The sequence below is a fragment of the Oculina patagonica genome, chromosome 5 (assembly GCF_052425735.1).
Source record: "Oculina patagonica isolate OP01 chromosome 5, crgOcupat, whole genome shotgun sequence".
Classification (NCBI taxonomy): domain Eukaryota; kingdom Metazoa; phylum Cnidaria; class Anthozoa; order Scleractinia; family Oculinidae; genus Oculina; species Oculina patagonica.
The window spans coordinates 15,979,744-16,000,402 of record NC_135762.1 but is presented as its reverse complement, the minus strand read 5'-3'; the positions used below and the strand labels follow the sequence as shown (position 1 = coordinate 16,000,402).

The 20,659-nt window shown below is 38.3% G+C and overlaps 3 protein-coding genes and 1 non-coding gene across 6 annotated transcripts in view; 2 read left to right on the top strand and 2 right to left on the bottom strand.

Annotated features, from left to right (window-relative positions):
- Window positions 1-1,946, top strand: part of LOC144652982 (ATP-binding cassette sub-family C member 4-like) — a 69,873-nt gene extending 67,927 nt beyond the window's left edge. For all 3 annotated transcript variants that reach the window (XM_078512879.1, XM_078512878.1, XM_078512880.1), the window contains one exon: window positions 408-1,946. In XM_078512879.1, the coding sequence (XP_078369005.1) occupies window positions 408-716 (309 nt within the window). In that variant the 3' untranslated portion in view covers window positions 717-1,946. The remainder of the gene's footprint in view (window positions 1-407) is intronic.
- A 1,572-nt stretch (window positions 1,947-3,518) lies between these two features.
- Window positions 3,519-7,049, bottom strand: LOC144652996 (C-type lectin domain family 17, member A-like). The gene is made up of 3 exons (XM_078512895.1): window positions 6,906-7,049; window positions 4,238-4,639; window positions 3,519-3,731 (listed from the first exon to the last, which is right to left on the bottom strand). The coding sequence occupies exons 1-3, from the start codon at window positions 6,970-6,972 to the stop codon at window positions 3,715-3,717; spliced, it is 486 nt and encodes a 161-aa protein (XP_078369021.1). The 5' UTR covers window positions 6,973-7,049; the 3' UTR covers window positions 3,519-3,714.
- A 1,104-nt stretch (window positions 7,050-8,153) lies between these two features.
- On the top strand, window positions 8,154-16,750 carry LOC144652995 (uncharacterized). The gene is made up of 3 exons (XM_078512894.1): window positions 8,154-8,304; window positions 11,475-12,092; window positions 16,424-16,750. Exons 1-3 carry the CDS (start codon window positions 8,238-8,240, stop codon window positions 16,633-16,635), a joined length of 897 nt encoding a protein of 298 aa, XP_078369020.1. The 5' UTR covers window positions 8,154-8,237; the 3' UTR covers window positions 16,636-16,750.
- A 3,067-nt stretch (window positions 16,751-19,817) lies between these two features.
- Window positions 19,818-19,891, bottom strand: Trnan-guu (transfer RNA asparagine (anticodon GUU)). The gene has a single exon. It is a non-coding gene; the product is annotated as a tRNA-Asn (tRNA).
- Window positions 19,892-20,659: the final 768 nt, after the last annotated feature.

The following is a 20,659-nucleotide window of genomic DNA, read 5'->3' as shown; positions in this document are numbered from 1 at the left end:
GACGAAGAGCCACCCTGTGGAAGTGCCACTGTGAATTCTCATTTATTTTAGTTATTATTATCAAATGTAAATGACATGAAGCTCGTTTTAATGATATCCCCCCATTAGACTCCAATGCAAGCTAGGTCCAGTCTAAACCGAGATTACGAATATGGTCTATTGAAATTCCCCTCTGTAAATCTGCCTTTACTTAAGTAAAATTGTATTATTGTTTCGTTTCGGCGACCACCCCTTTTTAGCTCAAGGATGACGTCATGCAATGAGGTTTCGTAATGCACCTCATCCATGTGGTTGCTAACAGGAGCCTTTGACAATACACTATACTCTTTGCATGTCTACTTTGGGGGCTGAACGCCCTCTCGTTGTACTTAACTTAACGTGTATTTATGAACCGTTTGTATTCACAGGTGCTAGACGAAGGAAAACTTGTTGAATTTGACGAACCTTATCTTCTACTCAAAACCAAAGACAGTCTATTTTCAAAAATGGTGGAACACACTAGCGCACACCTGGCGACTAATCTCTATGAGGAAGCGCGCCGGGCGTACTTTTTAAGGCATGAACTCACAGAGGACAGTGATTTGGACATGTTACCTCGGTTCAGGAACACGCCAAGTCCGTTACAGCAACCGAGTGATGGTGATTCAGAAGAGGTTCAATTCAGAAGAGGCTCATCCCAAGAAAAAGAGCAGTTGTTGTTTGAATCAACCGTGTAATCATTTTTAATGAATGTGGAGAATAATACTGTTGGCATAACCCAGTGACCGACTATTAGGCTAACTGACTGGCTACACAAGCGCGGTCTAACTTTCGATGGACTGTCATTGCGTAAGTCACAAACCAAAACTATAATCAGTTGAAAGTTTTGTTTTTGTTTTCTAGTGCTAAATTTTTGAAAATTCCAGCTGTTTCGGGACTACAACCAAATGTCCTATGAAGGCGCTAGACAGTTTTTAACCATATTGTGATCCTATAAATAAACTACCTTCGCCGAACTATTCGTGGAATAGATCGATCTCTGGGTTATCCTAAATCGGCTTGCTCTCGATTGCTATCGACTAATGATATTGAACTCGGCACTCCGCCACTCGCCAGCTATCAGCTGATAGAAACCTCGAGCTTGCCATTTAATTGTTAAATACTTTGCTGGGTAAACAATAATTATATTGTTGAAAGTAAAGCGTCAGGAAGTAACTTAAGATAAGAAGTCGGGGTCGAAGCGGAAAACTCGTATTTTATTGTTGCTCGACTAAAGAGGGGCGAGGTCATGCTAATGTTCGGTAATCCTTGTCTGTTATTTGAGCCTTCTCGAAGCAGCAAGGAGTGAGCTGAATTTGATTTCTCTCGGACCGAGAGTTTATTCATCTATCGTGTTTGGCGGGCTAGTATTCAGTTTATGTTTCCATTGTTAAGAGGTCGTTCTATTTAATTTTGAGATAAGTTTATTTGTCAAACAAAAGCGTGACCTCACCCCGTAGAATCACTGCGTTTCGAACGCTTTTGTGCAGTGTGCCTCGTCACATAGCAAAAACGAATGCAGGCGTGGATAACAGTTTGTAACTCGTCTCCTCCAGAAGAGGATGCATCTTTAACATAGGCTAAAACAAGCAAAAATTGTGGTTAATCGTTTGAGGTGACAACTTGTGATTCTCAACAAAGTGTGACTTTATTCTCTTACAAAAATAGAATTATTTTCTTATGAAAAGGGAATACAATGTATTTACTAATTAGTTTAATTATTTATATAATAAGATGGAATACTCGTTACCATCAATACCTGTTCCCGAATATTTATCCTGGGATAGATTTTTAGTAAGGGATTGGCGTTAATAGGCTCGTGAACAACCATGCCTAGTTTTATGTCGCATTCATTCACGTGGAATTTGTACTATCTTTATTAACAGTAGTGATTACTTAACAATAACAAAGTAATATATGGTAATTTGTTTTATCGCGGTGTGAAATTTTCTCTCAATTTAAAACAAGTAAGGGGAAAAAAACATTTTGATTAGTATGAATGAGGCCCCCGCCAGTCTGCAAAACAGCTGGGAAAGCCTAGCTAAGTGAGTTACAGTCGCCCTTGTCATCAATGATGTTACATGGCGACTAGTTTTATTTGTTGACTCTACGTAGGAACTTTTAAATCTATCACAATTCCATTCTCGCACGCAATCGGACTAAAAGACTGACATTTTTTGGGAGGGAGGGGATCAAAAATCCTGAAATAAATTGTTTGTAAAAGCAAAAAAACCAAATAAATTAAGTATTCGGTTTGTTTTTTATTGTTAAAGGATAGTTTTATTCGATTTTGAGATCAGTTTATTTGTCAGGGAAAGGCAAAAAATCCAAATAAATTAAGTATTCGGTTTGTTTCTATTGTCAAAGGATTGTTTTATTCGATTTTAAGATCAAATTATTTGTCAAAGAAATTAGGCGTGACCTCACCCCTTAAATAAATTGTTTGCAGAGGGTCGATCTGCAGGAAGATGCAGCTGGAAAAACTGATTGCACAGACAACGGCACTGAAAAATTGTTTTCTTCAAAAAAAAATTGATACCCCCCTTCCTTAACAAATATGGTGCGTCCCTAAATGTACGTTGGCCGGCACAGACAAGCTGGGTAATGTCCGGGGATGTCCCGCGTTTATTTCCTAGTTTTCAAAGTTTGCTCTAGCGTACACTTATTCAGTTTTTCGTCCCTGATAAATTATTGAACAAAAACAACAGAATGATTTAAGCTGACAGGCCACATTTTGAACGCCAACAAAATAACTTTTTCATTTGACAACTTTTTAATACAGCTTCTTTCAAAAGAGCAAAAAAAAAACATAAAGTTAACTTGACTCGAACTTGACTTGTGCTAAGATGAAACTACGAATGCTTTGTTGTGTGCGATGGAACAAATTGAACAACTCAGGAAAACTTCTAGGAACCACTCCTGTGCCAAATAACTTGACACGCTCCAAAAGCTATGATGTATCTCACCAACAAAATTTGCAAAGTTCATGGCTGAATGGGTAAGAAAAGAAACTTACCCGATCACAATTCTCCAAGCGACCAGACCAAAACGGCTGCAAACAACATGGTCGATAACACAAGTCCACTGTTTTTTTATTTCCGAAGTTTTTCTAAAGCTAATATCGCTTATGAACCGTTTCATTTTTTTATTGTCTGATGCGCATGTGCATTAATCACAACTATAAATCGAGGAACAATCTCGTTCCCAGAGCCTGCGTTCCTCTTTACCAGCGGTCGGGAAACTCAACAGCTCTGGGCTAATCCAAATTTATTGTGTGCGTGCGCCGGAGATTGTGGTGAAACGAACAAGTTTTCAACAACCAATCAGATTCGGTCGCCTTTGAAGCGGGATTTAGATTAGCTCAGAGGTCCCGACCCAGGCGCAGACCAGAAGGATCGCGGCCTCTGGGGACGCGATTGATTGAGGTAACGAATTTTGTTATAGTAGCACTTTCAAGGTTTGTAAACGAGTACACCAGAAAAAGTCAGATACACTTCAACCGCAACTTATCTTTAGTTTATTTATCGCTTATAATCAATTACACTTTTAATGTTGATTATCTTAGTCATGAAACACGTATTAATCTGCTGTTGCTACAAGGAAGCACTGTAAACTAGCTGCTGATTCATTCCTCTTGCGTGGTCTGCTGTATATGCGTTCGTTTGATCTCTTTGGTATTTGTATGGCCATTTAAGTTCACTTTCGTAAAGATGCTGAGGGAAAAATAAAATGAAAAATATCTCCTTTTAGAACACATTTCAAAGTAATATCAAAATTGCTTTAAAACATGCAGGAAAAACCGTGATCAAGTTTGGAAAAGGTGAGGGTTGCAATATTAAATGAAGACTTAAGGACGTTTCTCCTTTGGACGTTGCTATCCAACGATTTTTGACATCACGGTGACTTAAATTTGTTCATTGGTAAAACCTTTACAAAGTTGTACTAAAAGTTTAACCTCAACATGATTAGTGTAGCTGTAATAGAATGCCAAAGATGGAATATAAACCATTACAAGCCATCTTAAGGCAAAGTTATTAGAACCCATATGATTTTGTTTTTTTATTTACCCAAAACACAGATTCGTCCTGCTAAAAACTGTTTCTTTTTTGTTTGTTTGTTTTTTCAATAAGAAACCAAGCTACCACCAGACGTACAATTCAATAAACACATACAACAGCCTCGTTTTTCCATTTCTTGCTGTCTTCTCTTGACGTCTTACCTTTGGGTATTTCACAAATGAAAGCTCTATGGTGCGTAGCTTTAAGATCATTAAATAGGCCCTTTTTTGTGGGTGGATAATCCTTTGACATTACAGCCACATTTCCGTCACCCGATGGCTCTCCTTCTGTCGTTTGCCATTTGCTAATTGTCAGTGGGCTTCCATTTATCCACTTCCAAACTCCCTGGTCGTCCTTTTTCAAACCTATGTGCCATTCGTTGGGTAATCCAATGCAAAGCTTTTGAATCTCGTCATTGATGTACTGCCATTCGTCTTCGGTTTCTATGGAAACAAGGTCGCCTCCTTTACCTTGGCAGGTGATTCGGTTCTGAGACCATGATTGGCCCGATTCATTGTCTGAGAACGTGTAGCAAGAGTTACCAAAGCAATTATCTTGGCTTCCTATAGAGAAGTACAGAAGTGTAGTCAATACAACCCAACAAAAACGTAACCACAACTCGTAAAAAACTGTAATACATTTAATTGGTTTTATTATACATTGTAGTCACTAGCTGTCTTCACATTGGCTAAGAGCCTTCAGCTAATTCTGGGAATCCGCGCAACCTACAGATTAGTGAATAAACTGCTCGCGCAATGCATGGTTTCCAAGAGCAATGTAGCAGGCATCTGGCGGAGAAGGAAATTCATAGTTCGTCGATTCGCTTATTCAACCGAGCAATAATTTGACCTAAGTTAAAAAATTGATGGACAATCAAGTGTCAGAAAACACGAAATGACTGACAAAAATTAGGAAGGAGCTATTTCACGAAATACTTTTAGGAAATTGTTGTTGTAAGTCAGTGAAATTCGAGACTCCGAGACGAGTCAATTTTTAGCAAGCCCGCGATTCCGAGACGCTTATTTTAAAAGCCGAGATTCGAGATCGGGCCAAAATTTTCCGAGACCCACGTTTATCGAGGTTCCATTCTATACCCCCTTAAAATGAACGGTACTCACGGAAAGGTTCATCACAGAAGGATATTCAAGAAAAGCAACTGGCGTAACAAGTAAAGCACAGATGTAGCATCACAAAGCATTTAGTCCTGTCAGAAAACTACAGAAAATAAACCGATTTCGGCTTCGCGATAAACGTTTTGAAAGGAACTCTGCTCGCAAGGTGTTAAGCTTGTCTCTTACTAAAAAATATTTTTGTCTGAAAAGCAGTTTCTCTAGCTATACATACTTGTATTTAACGAATTACCTGCGTTGTTTTCCAGTAGAATTTTTTTGTGGATAAACATTCGAAGGTGAAACTAACTTAAAGGGGTAGCTTATTCGTATGGGTACGTCAAAATACGACTAGAATACGTAGGAACTCGTACGCGTTTTACTGGCATACAACCAAACCCTTTAAAATGCGCGCTTTAATTCACTCTCGTTAGCAAGGAGAGTCAGGAGAGAAGGCGAAAGAATGATATTGTATTGAATCTGTCAAAAAAGGTGGTCTCGAAAAATGGATTAAGTCAGTATTGAAAGAGCAACGGAAGTCAGTGTGGCAAAGAATAAAAATGGCCGTCGCGCTGTGATCACAAAAAAACATCTGTTGCTTGAAGAAATGGCTGAAACGTGTACCTGAAATTAAAATAAAAATGACATGGAAAGCATAACAGCCGTATCATCCAGGGACAAAAAGTTTCTTATCTTAGTCAGCGACTGAACGTCGTGAAAATAAGTGGAAATCGCATAAATCTTACGACGAGTAATAAACAAAAGCGTGAACATTGTCATGCAATACAAGGTAATTCGTTTCGCTAACAAACTGTCAGTTTATTTGATCCAAAGAGTGGGTTGATTAAGGATCAAAATTGTTTTCTCGAATGTTTGAATCTGCCAAATTTTGTTACTCTTAGGCTTTTTGGCCTAGAAATTAATATATTCGACTTGAACTTGTGATTTTTTTAGGGCGCAACGGTGTCAGAAAAAGAAGCCTAACTGTGAAGTCCATCGGCATCAATAATTAAACGCGACATTAAGACTCCACTAATCTTAGATTATTGCTGTAAAACAAATTATAAAAAGGCGGGGGCAGCTTAGTTAGAACTATTACAAGTATATTATGTGACAATGTAATTCAGCTATGTAATTATTTTTAGACGCATTTGGATAATAAAAAGTAGTTTGAAGTTTTCGTTTGAAACTTGTTAGTTAACACTGATAAAACAAATCCTTGTTTGTTTCGGGTAATCTCATACAACACTTCCACACACAGAAACTGACAAAAAGGGACAAAAATTACGTTTTCAAATCGTACTATCAGTTCAGTTTAAATACCGTAAAATTCCGGTTATAAGCCCTCCCACTTATAAGCCCCTCCGGTTATAGGCCCATCCATCTGGAAACAAAAAAATACATCCGATTATAAGCCCTCCCGGATATAAGCCCCCCTCTGCCGGATGACAGTACTGAACAGGGCTAAATGTTACTTTATTATGCGTTTTTAACTTAAAAACGTAATTCGTTGAACACTTCCGTGGCTCATTTCAAAACGTTCTTTTTATTCCGCTTATAAGCCCTCCCGGATATAAGCCCCTCCGTTTATAAGCCCACCCAAAACCCCTTACGAACTTGTATAAGCCCAGGGCTTATAACCGGAATTTTACGGTATACAGTAAGCTTAGCTATAAAAGCTACAAACTTATTAAGAAATCAGAGGCCAAGAATTACTTACCATAAGCAATTTCTTGAATACTGAAGAAAATGAAAGCCACCACAACTGTGAAACACCACCGCGCCATAGCTAGAGCTTTGCTTGTGCTAGAATTGTGGAAGTGTTTCTCTTTCTATAGTGATAATGCTTATAAATGATGTACGAATTTCGAGTGTATGACCGTAAAAAGTTTTCTAAGGTACGAACCCCGTCACCAAGTCAAGTAGTTCAGGGCATAAACATGAACTGCTTGAATAGGTCACCATTTTGTCTAATCGGGCGTAGAGTAGGAATAATTAATGATTGAATCGAGAGCGCACAGGCTTGTCTGAGACCAGCGAAAAACGTCCTCTTAAATTAAAACCTAAAAACTTAGATATCCTCAGTCATAGCTAGAGCTTTGCTTGTGCTAGGAAGTAAACGTTTCTTCTGTATAGCGACGACTCAAATGATATACAACATTTCGAATGTTAAGTGGCCGTGAAAAGATTTCTAAGACACGAACCCGTCACTAAGTCATGTTGTTCAGGGCATAAACGCGAACTGCTTGAATAGGTCACAACTTTGACTAATCAGTTATGCGTAGAGTAAGAGTTATTGATTGAGTCGACGGTGCTTAGGCTTGTCAGAAATTATCCAAAAAACGTCCTTTCAACTTAAAAACCTGTAATTTCAGAAACCCTTCAAAGCGAGAGCTTTGCTTGTGCAAGAAAGTAAACGTTTCTTCGCAATAGCGAAGATACATACTCACAAATAATTATTTCACTTAAGTGGATGAGAATAGCGTTGGATATTTACCTCTAACCAGCGATGTGACCTTCAGTTCATTTTTCTTTTCATGGTCTTAATCGTATTAGGGAGATTGTGTTGAAAATTTGCGTAATTTTAAATTGTAAAAGCATTTCAAAAACATGATTTTAGTTCCTGTATAATAACTCTAAAAGTTAATCTGTTGCAGGTGAATTGTGTTCAGGGCACCATTTTTAATAGTTTTCAATTGTAAGATCGTCACCATTGCTCAATAGTGCTTTACGGTTGCGTTGGGTTTCACATCCATTTGCATTCAAGAAATTTCTTAGTCATGCGCCCGGTGAAACGAGCTTTTTCATCCGACTCATTCTTACTCAAGGACTAACTAGTCAAGCGTTAATTCTTTTCTGCTCTGTACGAACCATTTCACCCAGTAACAGGTTCATGACTGAGAATCCCTTAACAGCCACATGCAAGTCTGTATGCGAACCTCATTTATGAGAAAGCAAAGTAGCTGATGACTACACGCGTTTCGCCTTGGCTGCGGAGAAAAGAACAGTTAGAATTGCTAGCGGTTAAGCTCTCTGAGATACCTAGGTGACTATGGCTCGATGGTACTTTCCGTTTACTGTGGCTTTCCTCTTCTTTTGTATTCAAGGACGTGCTTATGGTAAGCAACACTGATATGAAAAAAATTCTCTAACATTTTTTTTTTTACAAAGTCTATGATATTTACGTTCCAAAATTTAGTTATGATACAGATTACATTTGTAAGTAATCGTATCCTACACTGAACTGTACTATGAAAAATTAGTATATACCACACAAGTAAATATTGCTAGCTTTTCGCACGGGCTAATTGGTTAACTCGGAGGTGATTAGCAAAGTACTATTCACCTCCACTTCGGTGAATAATAGTTAAATATAGCACTGTTTGTCTTATCGCATTGAGTTAAGCTTATACTTATGGAATTCTTCTGTTTTCTATTGATAACGTTGCTCAGGGTTAACAAAACTGGGATGAGAACTGACTCTAAAAGTTCTAAGCAAATAATGATTTGATACTTAATTACAATATGATTTATTTTGCGTTTGAAGAAGCATTTATCATTGTTAACAGTACACATTCTTAAAGTAAGGAAGCAGTTGCAAACTCACGCCTCAGTTTACCACATTGTTGGCACGGTCAATGCCCTTGTAAGTTAAATAACAAAGATGTGATTTCCGGTAGACAGTTATTTATAACCTTTTCAAAATCACGGTAAGCGTTAAATATTATATTGAATTGACAAGCCAGCTTGAAATTTTCACAACGATCTTACAAGAGAATATTTATGTTGCCATATTTTATTTAACAGTGACCCAAGCTCGTGCATTGTAACAAAAGCCATGTTTAGAATAAAAAGTACACTGTTGAAAAGTCAAAAAAGAGATATTGCAAAGCAATACAAATATTAATTAAAATTTTAGAAAGTTTTTTTTTCTGGTTTATAATAAGTAACTTTCGTGGACCGCTTTTGCTGAGAGCGAACCAAGAGTAAACAATAATTCCCTAGATTGTATAAAATATGTGATCACGGACACGGACCCTAGTTTATAGCACGAAATACTTTACGACCGTGCATATAAAACTCTGTTTTAAATAAGAACTTGCATGAACATGGCGACAAAATACATTATTAACTTGGCAAACACAAAGACATGGTTTTCAACTTTCTAGCTGAAGCTCTCAAAAGAAATATGCCACTGTGGTAAAACTTTACAATTGCGTTGGGTTGTATGCTTGTCTTATTTCTTCTATGAATACATGGGATGTATACTTTAAAACATCACAGTGCGTTATGTATTTAAGATTAGACCTTTTTAACGACAAACTTTCGGGAATGCTAAGATCATGATCAGAAAATAGAAACCTGGCTATCTGGCGAAGGAACGTAACCAATAAGTCATTCTTTAGTTTAAGAGACATTTCGTTTAAGAGTTTATTTTGACAGTCGTCTTATTCCCTTCTTTCAGTTCATTATCGTTGGAAAGCATAATTTTGCGCGAAGAATTCTAGTAGGGTCGATCGTAGTTTCATTGTGCTCGCATTAAAACGAATTTCTTTGTTTATCAGTGAATCTTACTCATTGTCAAAATAGTGCGAGTGATGACATCTTAATGCTCTGCCCGAACGGTTACAGGTTAATATCATAGAAAACAACGGCCACCTGCAATTCTATGTTTCTAATCCTGTTTTTCCCTGCTTCCAAGACTTAACATAACATGACATGACATGAAACTTTATTTACCCTTGAATGTTTGCTAGTTTCTTCACGAAAAATTTACAAATTTACAATTTACAATTATACTTATTTTCTTTCCATGTCCTACAAACAAGCGACTTCAAAGCGCGTAATGTTTTCCTCTCCAGAGCCCCTCTAACCTGCGATCAGGCGTTCTTTTTCCCCCGCAGCAGTAGTAGGGAGGGAGGGTATGATTTCAGGTTAGAGCCCCTCTTGAAACTCATTTGGCATCTCCTGGCTTTCTACAGCCTGGTTTTTCCCAGTATATAGGCGACTGCAGTATCAACAGCGTTAACTTATGGCGCAGCAAATGCGTGAAATGTTCGTAAACCTTTAGAAGCGAAAAAACGACTTTGTTTTTATGCGAGCGTCTCCTCTTTATATGGATTTAGAGGATATGTGAATTTTGTGGATTGCCACGAAATTTGAACCGAAGATTCCCAAGACATTTAGCAAAACAACCGTGTGAAGGATTTCTATTTTTCGAAATAGATCTCCCGCTATGGCTTATATGATACCTAAAATTGACAGATAAATTTCGAAGCAACCAATTGGAATATCGCTAAAGCCTCACACCGTTTTGAAGATTAACTTCCTGCGACTGATACTATGCAGAAGTTTTTTTCGTTCAGCTGAATTCGATGCCCGATACATTTGCTAGAAAAGACATCGGTCATTTTGGGTATCCGAGCTGTTCTTTCCGGGCAGTTGAAAAAAATTAAATCGAAATAATTTTTAAAACAGTGCGCTTACAATTTGTTTTGACTCCCGGGAAGGTATACGGTAACCATGGGTAGGAAAAATCTCTAGTGTTCGATCTCACATCGTTGCAGCTTTAAAAAATGTATTTCCATTTTTGGAGCACAACATCCTTGTAGCTAAGAAACCATATTATGAAATGTTCATTACGGTGGCTGTCATCTTTTGTATTCAGCGACCTGCTTGGGGCTAGCAATACTTGAATGAATTTAATAATCGCACAAAACACCGCATTTCTTTTTTTATATTCAGGTAATACAGCTTTATTCTTTAGGTTTGTTAAGCAGCGCTAAAATGTTCTTGTGCATTAAATTTTCTTAGCACATGTTTCGCCTTAAGCCTTGCACGGCTACAGTTCTAAAAGGACACCTAGCCGTGAAAGAATTAATATTTTTGGTAAGTCGAATGAAAATTTTTTAGCAACTCATTATAAAGTTCGTCGATAACGTATTTTATTATCGCCACCTTTTGTAGATAGGGAACGCAAGAACTAACCCCAATAACACTGGATCTGCAAGTATATAATTTTGCGCGATTAGATTCAAGTGACATGGTCATCCACGTCCACTTAACTTGCTACCTTTAATTATTAGAAACTTCCACAATGCGCTAGAGAAGTGCACTGCGTAGCTGGTGGATTTTTTGTGCAAGTGCTTTGGTCCCCGTGCTTCTCAGTGCTTCACGTTCGTGTTCGCGGATCGGCCACCGCGAAACCAGAGCACTCTTGCGAAAAATTAACCCCAAGCAAGCCACAGAATCTAAAGGCAAAATTTTTTTAATTTTTTGACCTTTTTAGGTGAAGACCGCTTTATTGTGACTTTGGAGGTGTTTTCTGGTATGCCGGACCCAACGTGGACAATTGAGAGTGATCATCCAAAGTACGGGGAAATAAAGAATCTTTTGAGGACTGCGACAACATTTAGCCCGCAACAGGCGCCTTCGAAGCTTGGCTACGAGGGATTTGTAGTGCAGGAGGAAAAAAATGGAGAAAAGCTGACGGAGAAATTGGTTGTTGGTTCAGAAACAGAGAGCCTTCAGCTGCTTTTACTCGGAAGCATCCCTGATGGCAAGATATCGAGTGAGATTAAAAGCATTGTCAGGAGAGAAATTAGAAGTGGAACCGTCTCAGCCAACGTGACAAATCCAGCAAAACGTTATGCCCCGTGGTACCGCCCAAGTAAATGGAATGGTGTTAATGTAACAAGAAACAACTGTTACAACTACGCCAGCAACGTCAAGACCAATACCTTTGCACAGCCTGGCAGAGGGACAGGACAGATGTTTCCTATCCCGTTTACTGGGGAGGACGTCAAACGTGCCGCAGAGGCTGATGGCTGTATATTTACGCCAACACGGAAGCATATGTGCGCTCCATCAGGACCAAGACACCTGGCTGCACTGTTTGTTTACCTTGGTAAGTGCACGCATAATCGTTCTTAAATTTTATCCTTTGATTACTGTGACATTGCCTGGAGTAACCTTCTACTTAACAATTAGACTACGAGCCCGAGTTTTCTATGAGCAAATAGTCAACGAGGCGCAGCCGAGTTGACTATCGCTCATAGAAAACGAGGGCGAGTAGTCTAATTGTTTTAGTTGAAACGCTAAAGGATTGCAGTCCAAAACCTACAATATTGTGCACAAAGACAAAAATCGAGAAAATTTACCGCTAAAAGAGCTACTCGAGCGCGCGACTGTTTTCTATTTAACAATTAGACGGCAAGCTCGAGGTTTCTACCGGCTGATAGTTGGCGAGGGGCGAAGCCCCGAGCCAACTATCAAAAGCCGGTAGAAACCGAGAGCGAGCCGTCTAATTGTGTTAGCATAACCCACTGACCGATCTATTAAACTCAGAATATCGCTAGAATTGATTTATTGTAGGTTTTGATTGATAAAATTCAGCGAAGACTAAGTGCGCGCTCCGAGAGCCTTCTACGGATCGATAGTAGGCACCTGTGTAGCCAATCAGATTGCGCGATTACCAATAGTAGGTCAGTGTGGTTATGCTAACGGCGATTAGAATATAGCCGCTGTATACGCGCAATGGAATTCTAGCGGGCATTATTTTTAATAGAACATAGCTGAAAACTATAGAAGCCCGGTACCCCGGATGTGCGAATTGTTTGTCGAATTTTGCTGAACGCGCGACTTCGTCGACTTCGCCTCTATTCTCTTGTTTTGTTGTTTAAATGATGCTTTAAAGCAGCAAGTTTTTATCAGAAACGTTTTACATGCTTAAATGGAAGTAAGACAGTGCCAAAGGAAGCGACAGATTAAGAAAGAATCGTTGAAAATTGCTGTTGTTCTTTGGAGTTGTGTACGCCACTATTTTGCCGTGAACTGCCGAAATTGTTTGGAAACTATTTAGCAAAACAAGCTGGACTCTAGAAACGCTTTGAGGTAAGAAACCTTTTTTAGCCACAATCTGAAGACAGAACACTCCACTTTTGTTCTTTTTAAATCGAAATTAGAGGCGAATTTAAAAAACTTGCTGCGAAACGAACGCATGGAAATTTTTCATTTGAATGAAATTGAAGTAGGCTTGAATGCGTAAATATTTCAACTAGATTTGTCGGCTTTGTGAGAATCTTTTGGTAGTCGGAGAAAGGAAATATGAATGAAATGGTATCTTGGTTTATTTATAATTATAAAGAAGCCGCCAAAGAAAATAATAAACTAAACTTTCACTTTTACCGATGTTGCGTGTGATGTTGTGTTGCTCTTTTTAATGCTATATTCTAAACCCACTAGAAGATGGTTTTCCTATGTCCTATAAGAAAATAATGCACTTTTGAGGTCTATAAAGCAGCTGAATGCCCTCGCCTTACGGCTCGGGCATCCACTAGCAGCTTTTATAGACCACAAGCGTGCATTATTTTCTTATAGAACATGGAAAACCATCTTCTAGTAGGTAAATAGAAATCAGTGAGAGAACCAATCAGATTCGCGGATTTCCAATAGAACACAGCTGAGTTTCTACTAAAGTAAGATATAGATCGTCTACAGCGCCTACAGAATAGATCTGCACGGATTATTAGACGCTCATCTGAAGCAATAGAGCAGCTGCACTGGTCGACTCTTTCCAGCAGGCGCGGTTACCATAGGGTTAAACTAGTTTTCCTCTGTCTTCACTCATTAGTTCCTAGTTACTTTTCATCATTTTTTGGTAGATTTTCAAACATTCACAATTATTCCACAACACAAAGTATGAGGCTATCCCTACCAAATATTAAAAAAAGTTTTGGGAAAAGGACATTTTTTTCACTGGCGCAAAACTTTTTAACAAACTCCCTTTAAACATTGTGAAGAGTGAAAACATTGAAACGTTCTGCCGCCGAGCAAGACATTTCCTTTTATCATAATTTTGACATTTTACTACTATTTAAGGCTTTAAATGTGATTTTGTATTGTATTTTTAGGTTTTTAATGTAGTTCTTTAAAATTTCTAGTATTGTATTTTTATTAGGCTTTTTAAATGTAAATAGTTCATGAAAACTCTTTGATGTAATTTAATTTTTTAAGTTACAGGTCCCTATGGAGACCAGCCTTTGAGCTGAATGGGCCACCCTGTGTAAATAAAGTTTTACTTTACTTTACTTTAACTTACTTTTCCCTGCGGTTACTTATTCTTGTTTTTAGTTATTTACCATTGCAAACTATATACCCCTTATTGTTGAGGTTTTATTGGTCGGGTTGGCCAGCGGACGCTTAATTAGTAAACAGATGTAGTAGCTTCTAGAAACAAAGCCTCTACTAATCGGAAATTTTGAGCAAACAATTCTCTAGTGTGTTTACAAATGAAGATCCCACTACCATCCCGGCTGTCGGTACTGAACCAAAACCAGCTATTGGCCCACTCATTGTTACGATCCCAGGAGTTATCAAGCAGTTGCAGTCTCTGAAACCAAATAAAGCCAGTGGCCCGGATGAGATACCCCTGTGGTTCCTGAAGGATTATGCCGTGGAAATCGGTCCTATACTAGCAGCAATTTACCAAACCTCCATTGATGCCGGCCATGTACCATCCAAATGGAAACACGCCAACGTATGTGGTGTGTTCAAGAATGGAGAAAAATCGGACCCTGCTAATTATAGACCGATCTCATTAACCTGCATTTCATCAAAGGTCCTTGAGCATATTATCCACAGTCACATAATGAAGCACTTAGAACATCACGCGATCTTAACAGACGTGCAACATGGATTCAGAGCAAAACGATCCACTGTAACCCAGCTGATTTTGACCATTCACGATATGGCCAAAACCATCCAAGAAAATAACTCTGTTAATGCTGCTGTTTTGAATTTCAGTAAGGCCTTCGATAAGGTTCCTCACAAACGCCTAATTTACAAGCTACACAACAATGGTATCCGCGGACCTTTGTTAAGCTGGATGGAATCGTTCTTGACAAACCGCTCTCAGTCTGTGGTGTGCGAGGGCAAGCGCTCTAATCCCGCTCAAGTAACCTCTGGCGTGCCTCAAGGAACCGTATTAGGACCTTTGCCTTTCCTATTGTACATCAATGACCTGCCTGGTAACCTGAAATCCTCAATCAGGCTTTTTGCGGATGATGCACTTCTATACGGTATTGTTTCAAGCGTGGAGAAAGGGGGTTTACTCCAGGAGGACCTAAGGAAACTGGAACTGTGGCAAAGCAAGAGGCAGATGTCATTTAATCCTGCTAAGTGCAAGACCATCTGTCTCTCTAAGAAAGTATGTCTTTTGTGGAATCGAGTTGGAACAAGTTGACTCTATTTCTCATCTAGGAGTAATCCTGAACGACAACTTGAAATGGTCAAATCACGTCTCATCCATCTCTGGCAAAGCAAGCAAGGTTCTGGGAATGATTAAAAGAAACCTCTGGAATTGCCCCAAGAATGTGAAAGAAACTGCATACACAGCTATTGTTCGCCCAAAGCTCGAATACGCTTGCGCAGCCTGGGATCCTTATCTCCAAAAGGACATAAACTCCCTCAAAAGAGTACAGAGGAAAGCGGCGCGGTTTTGCACAAACGACTACCACCCAACCGCCAGTGTAACTGATATGATCCAGGAGTTGGGCTGGCAAACATTGGAACAACGAAGAAAATCTTTCCGACTTACATTACTATATAAAATGAGTCACGACCTTGTAGATATAAATGTTGACTCCTATCTTAGTAGACAAAATGAATCCAGAACTCGCGGCAGCCATAATTTCAAATATACGCAATATAGAGCAACGAAAAACGCGTATTTTTACTCGTATTTTCCGAGGACCATAAGAGAGTGGAATGCACTCCCTGCGGCGCTTGTTGAGTCCGACTCTCTTACGTCTTTCCAGTCTGGACTGCGCGAGCATTTTTATTAATTTAGTGGTTTACCCATATAATTTTAGAATTTTTAGATTTTTAGAATTTTTAGATTTTTAGAATTAATTTAGAATTTTTCAGTTATTATATATGTACATATTGTATTTTTACTTATTTTTTAGACGTTGGTGTGATATCCGTATGGACTTTCTACCAACAAATTAAATGTAGATGTAGATTTAATAGCCATGAGGCCACATCAAAGAAATCAGAATGTTGAAAATGATCACAGTGGGTTTGCCGGTGTGGTTTAAAAGTACTTAGCCTGATATATCACAGTTTGTTTTAAAACACATTTATAAATCGACGATGTCGTGTTACTTAGCCTTCATTACTCAAAAATAAAGAATACTGACCATAATAAAACAAAAAGCTATATTTTTTATTGCACAGGCGAAAGAGGTTGCCCAGGGGATTGCGATTATCACTGGTACCGTTTGGACAATAACGGACACTGGTCTCACAAAGCTGGAGGCACCCCCGCCACTGACAGGGACGGAAATGGAGACAGGATTGTTGATCCGAGAAAAGCTGCTAATGGATGGATCCCTTATAAATTTGTTTGTTTCATGACCATTGATAAGGATACTATAACCATTAGATGAGTATTCTGTAACAAAATTGATCTGCAATTTCATTTCATTTGCCACTGTAGAACAAATTGAGAAATTTGTGAACCTGTAAAGTAATCAGTGATGCAAATAAAAAGACTATAAACGACATGCAGTGCGTGAACTTCAGTGAGATTGCACTTTCTTTCCTTACCCAGAAGTCTTCTCTGTGTCAATGTTTGTCCTTCAGCGTAAAAGGGTATTCGACAATGCCGAAAGGTTTTATGGCTAATGGTGGTTACTGTTGCGTTATCGAAGTTCGCTGTGTTTCAGCGCTATAGATTTAAAAAACGTCCTCCATCGCGATGGAACACCATAAACATCGATCAGGGATTATTAAACAGTCATTACCCACAATACCTTTCAGGTCCAGATTGTTCAAAGAATGGATAACGCTATCCAACTGATAACTCACCATCCAGTGGATAGCTTACCTTACTATAGGAAATTAACGCTTGTGTAAATTAAGGTATTTGAAATTAACGCCACTTAAATTAACGCGAATCGAAGGAAAAATTACTTCCCAATAAAGTAAATTAACGCGAAAGAGAGGGTAACATTTCAAAGCGAAGGAAATTAACGCAACGTACTCAAACAAACACTTGTTGAGACAACAGGGACAAGTTTATTACATGTTTTATTTCAACACTAAGCGTTTAATCCGAGACGTAAACAATTTTCTTGATACTAAACTCAAACGTATGGGTTAAGCGAAGGAATCTGACCACTTCGAGCGTCTAGGAGATAAGGACGTCTTGACTGTATCGAGAAAATGGGGGCAAAATAATGGAAATTAAGGTCGCGGAAATTAACGCTTTACTTACTAAAGTTAACAAAAATTAACGCGACTTTAATTAAAGCGATTTTTTGAAAATCGCGTTAATTTCATGAAACGTTAATTTCCTATAATATTAAAGGGTAATTGATGTGTTTAGATAAGATAATATGTCAACAGATAGCGTTATCCATCCTTTGAACAACCCGGCACTGTACGAAAACTTTTTTCCAAACAGCTTTACACTGCGTATTATCTACCCGACCATTTTCTGTTTTTTTTTGTTTGTTTCTGTGTTCACATTATTGCATCACGGTAGAATGTGATACACATTTATTTGAATATTTTAGAATTATGTAAAACGAATATCATTTTACTCTGATAAAGGTAAACAGAAGCCACCAAAAATTTAGTAACTTATCGGATGAATCCTTCTAGTTATATCTTTTATGACGTCAAATCATAACTTAAAGGAGAAGTTCACTCCAGAATGGCCATTTATTTTCTTTGTGCTAATAAAAAGTTTATACAAAAATATGTTATTCACCAAAATTTCATCCTCCAATGTGCGCTATAACCCTACGAAATCTTTCCCAAAACTCGACAACTGAACGCCGCCATCTTGGAGCTGTTAATGTATGCGTGACGTCAAAGAGCTCATCCTGAAGTTTGGCGGGAAAATTTAAATACTCGAAACTGGCTCAAAACTCCTCGTTTCTTCGTAGTGGCTTTTGTTTGTCAAAATGCCTGTTTGAGCAGCTCCATTTTGCTCAAACAGAGCTCCAAGAAATACAAAAAACAAGGAGTTTCGACTATTAAAATTTTCCCGCCAAACTTTAGGATGAGCTCTTTGACGTCACGCATACATTAACAGCTCCAAGATGGCGGCGTTCTGTTGTCGAGTTTTAGGAAAGATTTCGTAGGGTTATAGCGAACGTTGGAGGCTGAAATTTTGGTGAATAGCACATCTTTGTGTAAACTTTTCATTGGTGTAAAGAAAAAAATGACCATTCTGGAGTGAACTTCTCCTTTAAACATGGCGAATTCGAACCTATAAATTAAAAAGGCCCCCCTCTTGCACCTTGTTGGCTTCCATTTTAAGCCTATTAATCTATATGGAATTAACAACCTCAAATACAGTATATGCAAACAAGAATAAATGATAAATTTCGACATTAATCTTGAAAACTATAAATTCGTGTTGACCGCGCATAAACACTGTTACGGCATGAAAGCTCAAACAGATATGCTGAACACATCAATCGTTTCAGTATTTTTGTTTTCATGAGGAAAGAATTGAAACAAAACGCATAAGGATACGCTCTTTTTAAACGTGGCATGTTATTATATTATCGTGAAAAGGTAACAACCCACAAATGCAACTTGAATCGAAAACTTATATGTGCATGTGGTATGTGGTTGACTAAAACGTTTTTCTTCAGCAATATGTAATTGGGTGACTCAGGAAAACGAATTTATTTCTTAGGAAGCCCACAACATTTATTTGTTTACTCGCAACGCATTTATCCAATACTCGGGTTACCGGCACTTAGCTCAGGCACTTACGAGTAGGAATTCTTTGATGAAATTGAATTGAAATACTTTATTAAAGTGTCTGAAGTATTTAGCTTAAAAAAACTAATTGTGGACACTATTTACATTTTGATTTCGCAGAATACAGTGAATAATTTGTAAATAAACCCCTTCAGGCGGCTGGTATATTGGAGGATAATGCCCAAGGCTGAAAGATTGTCCGAAAAATAAACAGTTGGCCGAGAAGCGAGGCTTCGAGGGCAACTGTGAAATTTTGAGACCAATCTTTCAGCCAAGGGCATTATCTCTCCAATATACCAGCAAGCCAGAAGGGGTTTATTTATTTTATAACCCTCCGACAACAAATTTATAGCAAAAAACCTTCGTAATAAAACTGGCGTAACTGTGGTTGAAACAAATGTAAGTTGATTGGTTTACGTGATTTTTAACTCTGTGATTTCATTAAAAGTTAGAATTGAATAACATGACTTCATTCGTTTGTTTTGTGCTTGCCTATAAAATCGGGCGACGGATATCAAATCGGACGGGGTATATTCGCTGATACCCGTCTTCCGATTTTGTACCACGTGATGCGTTTTGCCCAAAAAATAATGAGTGGGTTATAATGCATGATAGCTTGTTTTGATTGCTTGAACCCTCAACGAGCCCTGTCAAAGCTTGGTTGACATAGAATGTCATGTCATACCAAACTAATTATTCATAGATAGATTTTAAAATTAGCAACGATAGGGCAAGTAAAGAATTTTCTACTGCGTTTTGTGACTTCTTCTTGATCAAAATTCAAAATTTTTTTGAGTGACTTGATTTCAAATCACGTTTGTTATTACATTGTTATGGAAAAAAAAGTCGTCCCCGGGTGGGCTTGAACCACCAACCTTTCGGTTAACAGCCGAACGCGCTAACCGATTGCGCCACGGAGACAACACGATTAAATTAAGTCAATTCGAGATGCCAAATTAATTTTGGGGGCCTATAGACAAATTTTGCACTAAATAAAGCGATTTTTGTCCAACTCGCTAAAATCGCTAAAAATTAGTAGAATATTGGCAACGTAACGCAATTTGAAGCAATAAATTTACTGAACGCTTTCACGATTAAATATATTTTCATAATTTTCGGCACTAATTAGACACACTATTCACCTTCACAGGTCTCAGAATGTTTATGCAGAGACACTATGCAGGTGATAAATGCGCAATCTTGAAGTGCAAATAAGATAACTATTGGACCCTAATTACATTGTTTTCTTTCTGTGTTAACTTCTTTCTTAAGAGTTACCGACTTTAAAACAGCAATGACGATAGAACACAGAGACCAAGATTTTCAGGGGATAAATAGCGCTATACATCATATAAAGCACTTTCCATTTGTAAAGACAAACCGAACAACGCTATCCACAGGAAAGTCATGGTAGCCTGCAATTCAGGAACTAAAAGATAAATATTTCCGCAAACATTTGACATTTAAAAGATTAGTGATAATTCCCGGCGGAGAGTTATGTAAAATACTAAAATGAGCATGCTATGCAATGACTGCTTCTTCACCATCTTGCGAATTTTTCTCGTGCGTTGCTATAGGCACGGTCACTTGATTGGAACGGACATACTCGTTTATGCTAATTTTTTTTCACAGTTTTGTTATTCGAATTAGTTGCGCCAAATACACCAGGAGCGAAAACGTGCATGAGTT

What these genes read in the sequence shown, in the direction of transcription:
- LOC144652996 (XM_078512895.1), bottom strand. Translation starts at nt 6,972, where the DNA reads ATGGCGCGGTGGTGTTTCACAGTTGTGGTGGCTTTCATTTTCTTCAGT. An exon ending in TATTCAAGAAATTGCTTATG is followed by an intron (nt 4,640 to 6,905) that starts GTAAGTAATTCT and finishes ACTTCTCTATAG; the next exon opens with GAAGCCAAGATAATTGCTTT.
- LOC144652995 (XM_078512894.1), top strand. Translation starts at nt 8,238, where the DNA reads ATGGCTCGATGGTACTTTCCGTTTACTGTGGCTTTCCTCTTCTTTTGT. An exon ending in TATTCAAGGACGTGCTTATG is followed by an intron (nt 8,305 to 11,474) that starts GTAAGCAACACT and finishes TGACCTTTTTAG; the next exon opens with GTGAAGACCGCTTTATTGTG. An exon ending in TGCACTGTTTGTTTACCTTG is followed by an intron (nt 12,093 to 16,423) that starts GTAAGTGCACGC and finishes TTTATTGCACAG; the next exon opens with GCGAAAGAGGTTGCCCAGGG.